The following is a 9,831-nucleotide window of genomic DNA, read 5'->3' on the forward strand; positions in this document are numbered from 1 at the left end:
GTTAATTAAACAAGGATATATTAGCCATTTAAAAAATATAAGGTTAAGGGGTGGCTTCTTTTACTTCAAAATGACCTAGCTTTTGTCTCATTAGGTATACCCCAATTAATCTGAACATACCCCAATCTCGCCAGGTTTTTAATGTAGCTGCATCACATCCAACCATTCTGAAATATAAATAAAATTTTATCAACCTAATTAAGTTGGACAAGTTTTTATTTAATAAATGTTTTTTCATGTATTATCATGAACGCATGTATAATGATTAATTATAAGGCTGCTGGATAAAAAGGTTCGAACAACGCCTTGAACAAAATTTATTTGGGTGAACCTTCTGTTCTCTGCCTAAATCGTCAGGTAAATAAACTCGTGTGTAATTTTAGTCGACATACATTCGAAAACCTTCTGAATGGTTTCTCAGCAAGTTTCTCGGAAATGGAACTTAGACGTCCATTTGGACTTTGAAGCATACACTTATGGCCTCGGACAGTTAAACATTTGTTAATAACAAAAGCTTGTCTAATCCAGCAACTTCAATGCAGCACTAATCCATTCTTCTTCTGTGCGCCCCCGACAAGATAGTTGATAAAACGTGACTTTCAAATGAAGGCGGCAAGACTAATGATGACGACGGGAGATGTCACTATACTTGGTGGTTGGATCTCTAAAGCTAGATACAAAAGAAATGTCTTGGTTAGCTGACTTCAGAATCATACAACGATATGGAGGGGAGTAACTTGATAAACAGAATCATCCCTATTTTTCTAATAAAAAGATTATCCTTTCCGATATATAAACCAAAGGATAATGTTATCATCACAACAAAGTGTTACCTACACGGACATTGCAATTTACAAGTGTTTATATATTGCAATGAGACGACCGTGCTGCCAAAATTCTGGGAGTAAAATCAAGAGATTTTGGAGCATATTCGCACATGTCTCTTTTCCTTCTAGTTGGTGAAAATCAATTTCAGCACACCAACGATGGAAAACTATAAAGGAAAGAGTTTGAAAATCCGATGTTTGTCTGAAGTTCTACAACGACCATTTGAAAAGACACAGTTATCATTTTTATTCCCCTACTAGTGCAACAACAAAACCAGAGACTTTTATCAACCATTAAACCCTGCACAACATAGGGTTCATACTTTCATAAGCATCTCTAATCATTAGAGACCTGTAATTACAGGCAGGAAGTTAAGTTCAAACATAAATGTAAGAGCTGAAAATTAGATACTAATTGATCAAAAATAACCAAAGAATTTACAGAGATAGTCCGCAAACTTTGAAGGAGAACATATATGAATAACCTGAAGACCTACAGTAAGCACAAAAGGTAAAGCCAACTACAGCAGCTAGTAGCTACAATTGCTATGAGCTTCCGCTATAACACTGATAAATTTCTTTCACTGGTGGAACAATTGTAAGACAAAAAGAGTTGTAAGAGATAATCACATCTACAAAATTTTAAAACAGATATAATTGCCAACCAAAATTCAGGTATAAATGGTTCAACAACAAACAGACTTTCCTATGTTTACTTTTTTATCCTTCTTTTACGGGTCAGTAAGACCCACGAAAGGGGCGGGGCTGATGGCAGAGAAATACCCAAAAGGGAAAAAACCAAGGGGGGGAAAACCATCACTCAACGGTTCCGTTCTTTTCTAATCCCACCAACAAAGAAGCCACCAAGGGGATAGAAGGCGGATGAGCGGGCAAAAAAGTACCAAAAGAATGTACACACGCCATTTTCACTACAATCATGAAGATGAACACAAGCAGTACAGTGTTCATTGGCTTTGAGTTGATTGGGAGCTCATGTTTTTGAGCCGGTGCATAGTTAGCTCTTACGGTTTTCTGTCTCTGTTCATTTTGACATCCTCGCTCCTGCTTCCGTCATTGTATACAAGATCCTCCGCTCCCAAAGCCGTTCAAACGGACAAAGGTGGGAAGTCATCATCTTTCATATGGTACGACTGTACTGGTACCCTGCGGAGAGAGAATGTAAGAGATGGAGAACACAAACTGAAACAGCATTCCACATACATGCAAAAGAAACTTTTATTGTCGGGGATTTCCATACTTTTCTGTATCAATAGTCAAGGATGGTCTGGGTCTCTGCGTTGCTGCTACAGGGACAGGATACTGCAGCGCACCACCGGAAGGCAATTGCCTGCTCGATTCCTGTGTAGGGGAAGCTGATGGCATATTCCCGAATGTCCCAAATTCAACTTTCTCTGGAACTACAAAACCATTTGAATGGGGGAGGAGTCCCCTTGGAGTAGGTGGTCCATTCTGAAATACTTCTAACTGTGCAGGAATCCCACGACCTGGAAAGTTTGAGATGTTTCTTGGTGGTAGTTCATGACTACTTCCATTGTCGAACAAGTTAGTCTCTGATGGAGGAACAACCCAACCATTCTCACGGGGAGACCTTGGATAGTTACCATTACTTGGAAATGCCGAATTCCTTCCTTTACCTGGGAACGACCTCTCCCTATTAGGTCGATAGTTCTGCAAGACTCAAGCATCAGTAATTCGAAGTAAAGGGTGGCCCATCAGCAAAACAATTCAATAAGTAACAAACAGAAGCAGCCAAAAGATCCTCTCAAAATTGACAGAACTCTAGCTTCAAGCTGTAGTCCCGGGAAATGAAAAATAAAATTCCAACTGAGGCTTAAACGAGTTTACCGTAGCATTGGGGAGAAACGTCCCTGTTCCTCGAGGCTTCTGCATCTCCTCGGCACCAAAAGATGTACCAGATGTCATGGAAGATTTTGCGGGGAAGAACTGGGGTCCTCCTGGAGTAACACCATTAGAATTCATATGAGGCAACATGCGCTTCACAGGCATCCCTCGATGGGAGCTCGAATCCCATGTCTGCTTGTTACGGAACTGAGGGGGTGCTGGATGAAGGGAATGAGCAGAACCCCAAAAGGGTATCCCTTGGTACCACTGAGCACAGACTAAACTGTTATGATGACTATCATAATCACCAGTTAGCTCCGACAAGTGACGGGGAGCTCTAGGACTTCCATCTGTTTCGGCAGCTTCAACTAATCCGTAACCATTATCTGAATACTCTGAGCTTCTGACATCTTCTCTTCCTCCCGATGATATTCCACCTTCATAGTCATAACATGAATAGACTAAACCATATTTCTCATGTGGAACCATGTTTTCAACAGCACCGGAATTTGTTACCTTTGTTTGATCTGCATCTCCACTGCCTATCTGGTCATTTAAGGAAGATACAACATTGGGTGTATCCGATTCGCTAGTCAGAGATGTAGATGTAGATTTAGATCTGGATGAGGCTAACTCTTTTGCACTACCAACCAGACTACATCCTAATACTGCATTTTCATCTTCAAAATTATGGGCTGACGAAACTGCTTGAGAGGGATAACCCGCTTCGTCAGTGCACCTTTCTACCTCAACTGCATTAAGAATGAGGGAATCTCTTTCCATCCCTGAAATGTCAATGTCTCTAATCCTGTTGTTTAGCATCCCATGGAGATCAGGATCTATAGCTGACAATGCTGAAACCTTCCTACCTTCATCGCATTTCACAGTAATCGACTGGTAGGAGGTGTGCTGTGACCCATAAGCACTAAAATCTGGAGGAGAATCCTGCACGTCAGGTCTCACTCCAGTGCCATGCCTGTCTAATGTGTTCCCAAAAAATTTCGTAAGTTCATCATGAATATCTCCTGGTAGCAAAAGAATCCGGCCAAGCTTACGGGCGCCATACGAAAAAGCACTCCTTATGCGAAAGAAGTTGCCTACATGATACAAATGATACATGATTTTGAAAATACCAACAACAAAATGCAGTAGATATCATAAGAACAATGACTAATGTTGTGCTGGTTATGGCACAACTACCACCCTATGACTAAGCAGATATAATGACACCAAAAGATTTGCAAGTTAGGATAATTCCATACCCTTGCTTACACTGCGCCCCAGATTGTTGTTATCTTTTAAAGGATCTACAATGTTCAGATACTTCTGAGTGAAGGCTCTTGAATTAGTTTCTAATCCCTTTGAAGGAAGGGCAAACATGTTCGCACATCTCCTTAGAAATTCTTCAGACAGCAACAACTCACCACCACCATTGTCAGGTGCCTCGGCTGCAACAGCAGAGATACATCAGAACCAAACAAATAGCCATCTGATGTCTAAAAGGCAGAAAAGCACTATCCTTACCAACAATTTCTGGCAATGATCTTACATTAACTGGACCGTTTAAACTGATACAGTAATTGTCCCAGTCGAACTTACTGTAGTAGTCCAAAAATCTGTAAAGAACCTGTAAAAGAGAACTGACTTGGTATAGGGGGGGAAAAGTAAAATGTTTTGTAAATAACAACCAATTTCCCACAAGTGCTCACCGCTAAAGGGCCATTCAATGATGAGTGAAAGAGGTGAAAGATATATAAGACCAAGGTTTCCAGCGCATACGTCGATATCAAACCATGATGGGCACCGAGGATTCGACTCTCATAGTAACACCATGCTTTAATCAGAATGATACTGCGTTTAAAGAGGTGATCTTTTCCAATCCTTCTGTCAACCTATTGGATATGCACACAGCATTAGAACTTATATAAAGTCATTAGGTACTCGGTTACAAAAACAAAACACTTTAATATGAAGAAGTAACTTAAATAATCAAAACACAAGCTGATGAGAATAAAATACACACCAAGGAACTCATGCAATAAAAAAGATAAGTATGAATACACAATACTCCATAGAGAACTATGAAGCACCAGAACATCAGTATTCCAAACCCGAACTATTTTACGATAATTTTTCCAAATTGTAAAAAATGATGTTCCAGTATTCATCAGTTCCTTCACATGTTAGGTATAAGGCATTGGACAGTAGTGAACATGTTAACCATGTACAAGAAGAAATGTGAAACTCCAAAATGTAAAGCTGAAATTAAGGTACCTGCTCAAGAAAACACAATGTAGATAGTCCTCCAATCTGATTGAATGAAATATCAACTATGATATTTTGTACAAGGCACTTTACGAGCTTAACCTGTTATACAAGATTCAACATATGAAATTCGATCATTTATTGTATAGAAGTGTGACAGGAATGAAAGTCAGTTTGAATTTACAACGAATGCACGACAACTCTTAAGTTACTCTTGAGACAACTAAATAAAACCCTTGGAGCATTCTGAGGATAAATTTCTTTGTGACTTTATGTAATGATCCAGAGGAGCAACTTTAGAAATTTGAACTTCATGTTCCATCAATTTTCTTTCTTAAAAAAATAAATATATATTATACTTACGGCACAATAGGAAACATTTCTAAGATAATATTCCAAAGATAATTCAATCTAAAAGGATTTTTAGAGTTTATACGTTCAAGATAACGTACCTTAACTCTCTCTGTAAAGTATGTTACTTCAAAAAAGAGTTCCAGGGATCTAGATACTTCTACATCAAATATTTTCCTAATTAAGGCCAGTTGGCTAGCCGAGTAACCCCTTGTTACTCAGCTGGCCATGTGCCTCAAACTTTGGCTTACATTTCATCCACCTTGCCATTTCTCAGCATAATATTACCCTACAATAATCTTGAATTGGAAACGTCTCAAGACAAATCACTTTGTACGTCATACAAAACTGATCCATTATTAACTAGTCACTAGCTTATTGTAGACTAAACTTTATCTTCCTCAAGGACGTTGCTCATTAATCGATGAAGAGAGGTATTCATCTTCTCAAGCATCCCCATCACATATCAATGTTGCCCAACAAAGATGCGACCATCTTCTAAAGACCACACTGTTTTAGCTCTAAAACGGAAGGATCCCCAAGTGGTACGTGAGATTTAACAGATAGGTCATACCGTGCCCACGAATAATTTTTAAGGGAAAAAAGGTGGCTTAAAATTGAATATAGAACCATATGAGCAATTAAAAAGGTGGCTTAAAATTGAATATAATTTGTGATATATCATATATGTAACGTCAGCTGGTTTAAGTTTCAGAATCAAACTAATTGATTTAAACTAGAATGGCATAAACAGCACATTTATACAATTTTAAGTATGATTTAAATTTTCTTCTACTAACTTAAATTTGTTACCAGACCAAAATAATGATAATAATTAAAAAAAAAAAAGAATAGACCAGTATTACGGGCTGATATTCTTATGTTTGCTTGCTACTCAAAAAATCCATTCCACTCGACCCAAGGTATTTTGAGTCTAACATATGATAAACTTGTATCAAGGTGAAATTGATTTGATCTGGTTATACAGAAAAAAACTTCTGTTATTCTTGGAGTAAGGTGAAATTGATTTGTATCAAGAGAAACAAAACAAAACAAAACAAAACAAAACAAAACAAAACAAAACAAAAAAAAACTTCTGTTATTCTTGGAGTAAGGTGAGACCAGACAAGATATCAGTACTTGCAGAAAATGAATGCACACTGATATGATAGAAAGTATAGTATAATCTCCAATCAACCAACAAGTGCCAAAGAAAGATTTTCATAGGAAACAGAATGAAATACCTCAGCTTGAATGTACTGGACATCCTTTACTTCGAATTCACTGGACTTATTACGTTCCTCCGTTTCGAGCACAATCCGAACATCATTTGCTAAAGCATCCTCAACATTTTGAATGCTAAGTGCAGTCAAGTCAATATCTCCATCTGGAAGATAGGTTTTTAGCGGGACTGATCCAAATGGACATACCTGAGCAAAATTCAAAAGGTAAATGAAAACTCAAACCTGAGGTCCCTTTTCTGTAAAATTGTGGAATAAAAATCTATCGATGAGTCAGAAGTATAGTTGTACTAATTACAGAACTACTGTTGGTAAAAGCTTATCCAATTTTTTATAAGATACTTCTTAGAAATTTATGTAACGTTAGACTTTATTACCGTCCGAAGGGACACACTAACAGTATTCCTCTCGCAAGGACGTTAAACATAATGTATGGATACATCCAATATTTGCACAAGAAATACAGTAAGTCTTATAACACCACCTATCTGAAAGATAACTTTCACCAACTTTTATTTTTTTTTTCTTAGCTAGTCAAAACTGTATAATATTACAATATGTTAACGTTGTAAACCACGCTAACGCGTCCTAAGGGATTACTAGTTAAGATTGAAACAAACGGGACTCCGCAAAAAATGTAACCAAAACTGGCAGCACGTGCTGTATGCGAATTAAAAGCTCAGAGTCCACAACAAATTCTTTGGGTTCAAACAGTTAGTAGGGGCGAAAGATCGATATAAAATTCTCAAGTAATATTCCAGGACATTTTTCTTTTGCGAAGTTGGAACTATATGTTATACCATAAAATCTTAAGACAATTCATCGATTTCACAAATTTTGATTTGAATGTAAGGCAATCAGCTTGCCGTTCCACCAAGAGGATGTGTTATCCAAATCTGTTTACCATTGGAAGAACTTAATGACAGGCCCGGAGTCCTCTATGCACATTTTCTTTTTCTTCCTCTAATATGATCTTTACGTTATTCCTCAAATATAATGAAAGACAGAAAGACTTCCAATTTTATAATCATATCATTATAGGCAAAAAATGTAATATCCAAAATCAGTACAGCATTTACGGAGAGCTAAGAAAATAAGCTGAAAGAAAGAAACTAAGTAGCTAATAACATAACAAGAAAGAAATTTGTTAAACATTTTATAATGGTGTTGCCTATAAAAGTCATAAAACCTAAACAAAATAGGAAACTAAGAAAAAGAGCACCTATGAGCTAATATACTGTATTCATATTACAACCCCTCACAACAGCCAGGCATGTTTAACAATTTACTCACTCAGACAAAAAACAAAAACCAGCTCAAACGCCTATCCACCTATACTAAAGACTCAGTTACAATTGTGTGCATCTTCTTCCTCTCTTTGACATGGACTACTCACACTTCATTTCCATCAAATACTTGAAATGCAAGTACTACCGCTTCTACTCAAGTAGAACTAACCAAAATGCATACCAGTCTAATATGCTCGACGTGCCATAATCAATACAAGGCTAAAAAACAGCGTCTTTCACGGTTTCAATTATCAATGAGCGCACATGTGTCTATCGACTATCAAATTCATTTATATAAATGAGCGCAGATGTGTCTATCGACTGTCAAATTCATTTATAGGTTTAAGACATTTCGCGAAATACAAATTAAATAGAGTCCTAATTAATTTACTAAAGCAACATATACTAATTTAATTCGACGAAGAACACCCTCTCTATTGTATTAGGTTAAAAAAGGAATCTACCAGAACACAGACCTTTGACTCACTCAATAAGCAAAACTACATGAAATATCAAACACAATCAATAAAAAAAATGAATAACAATCTCACCTCACAACCAAGATAACCTCTAATAAGGTTCTGGACGAACTGAATAACAATTTGTCTTCTATGTTCAGAAACAACAGTTGGTTGAATCTTACATATTATCTCTTGAGTTGTTTCTTCTGCTTTAGACCAACATTGAGAATCAATACAAATTGGGTCTGGATTTGGAGGTGAAGAAGAAGTTAATGATGGTGGCGGAAGAAAAAGATTATCTTCTTCTTCTTCATCTATTAATATGCCATTTGCCGTTGGCGGCCATATTTCAAGATCGCCCATGCAATCTAATTACTACAACTAATACTACTACAACAACAACAACAAAAGAAAAACAAAACCAAAAGAAGAAGAAGAAAATGAAAAATCTTTTTTTTAATCAAAACCTTAAAAGTTAAAACCCCATAGACGGAGGATTCTTCTTCCGTCGGGGTATCAATATAAAATACAAAAACAGTAACGATAAAACCAAAATCAATACGAAAAAAAAAAAAGGGATTCTTCTTAAACAGAAGATAAGAATCAAGATTGGTTTTTTGTTTTTGATTCAGGGTTTTGGGTAAAATGATTAAAGAAACAAAAAACAAAAAAAATAAAACTGGAATTGGAATTGGAATTGGATTCTATGAAAAACAATTCAGAAGGAAAAACCAGCGGCTGAATCTTCTTAACAACAGAAAAGAAAAACAGAGAAAACCCTCAGCAATCTCTCTCTCTCTCTCAGTAGCAAGAAAAAAAAAACAAATTCTGCGTGTCTGCGTTTCTTTTTCTTTCTCTCTCTCTATTGAAAAGAAATCTACCGTCTACAGAGAAGACGCAGTGTCAAATCTGGTTTTTACTGCGTATTTGTTGTCCGTTCCTTCTCTTTTTCTACTCTTCCATTAGGGTATTTTTATATTATTATTTACTCCTTGTGCATCTTAATAATTTGTGATTACGACCCTTTTGTTATTTTTATGTTTTGTTAGAAAGACTTTCTTGACCGTTTTTTTGGTCAATGACTTTCTGGACCGTTATTATCTCAAGGAAATGGAAAACATTGTCTTTGATAAAAATAAATAAAAAGACAATGTTATGTTACAACTTATATTTAGTTTAATGGAAGGCTTAGAATCGAGAACTAAACAAACAGTTTACCTCTTTAGTACGGATTTTATTGAAGTATAAAGAGTAATTAGGGAAGATTTGATTTATTAAACATACGAGATAGTTAGAATTTGCTGAAGTAACTGTATCATTTACGATATGATAAAGAACGCGTATCGAAAATATTAAATCGCCATCAGACAGAATTTTATTTGTCTAATCGAAATCATTTATCATGTCGTAAATGAAGATTGAGATTTGGATGATTATAAACAGCTAAATTGGATTATAATCTATAATATTAAAGTCAACTATTTGTTTCGTTAATTTGAAACCAGCTCAATCAATTTATCTGATTATCAAAAAT

General features: G+C 36.3%; 1 protein-coding gene across 1 annotated transcript; it reads right to left on the reverse strand.

Moving 5' to 3' along the window:
- Positions 1–1,218: 1,218 nt before the first annotated feature.
- LOC113321391 lies at positions 1,219–9,196 on the reverse strand. The gene is made up of 9 exons (XM_026569296.1): positions 8,388–9,196; positions 6,551–6,736; positions 4,965–5,057; positions 4,400–4,582; positions 4,215–4,317; positions 3,953–4,138; positions 2,694–3,787; positions 2,086–2,516; positions 1,219–1,991 (listed from the first exon to the last, which is right to left on the reverse strand). Exons 1-9 carry the CDS (start codon positions 8,658–8,660, stop codon positions 1,934–1,936), a joined length of 2,607 nt encoding a protein of 868 aa, XP_026425081.1. The 5' UTR covers positions 8,661–9,196; the 3' UTR covers positions 1,219–1,933.
- Positions 9,197–9,831: the final 635 nt, after the last annotated feature.

This window comes from Papaver somniferum, chromosome 11, assembly GCF_003573695.1.
Source record: "Papaver somniferum cultivar HN1 chromosome 11, ASM357369v1, whole genome shotgun sequence".
In the NCBI taxonomy this organism is placed as follows: domain Eukaryota; kingdom Viridiplantae; phylum Streptophyta; class Magnoliopsida; order Ranunculales; family Papaveraceae; genus Papaver; species Papaver somniferum.

Excerpts from the sequence above, each read along its gene's own strand:
- LOC113321391 (XM_026569296.1), bottom strand. The coding sequence starts at position 8,660 with ATGGGCGATCTTGAAATATGGCCGCCAACGGCAAATGGCATATTAATA. Across the intron at positions 4,583-4,964 it reads CATTGTGTTTTCTTGAGCAG|GTTGACAGAAGGATTGGAAA; the intron begins GTACCTTAATTT and ends CATATCCAATAG. Across the intron at positions 3,788-3,952 it reads GGGGCGCAGTGTAAGCAAGG|GCAACTTCTTTCGCATAAGG; the intron begins GTATGGAATTAT and ends TGTATCATGTAG.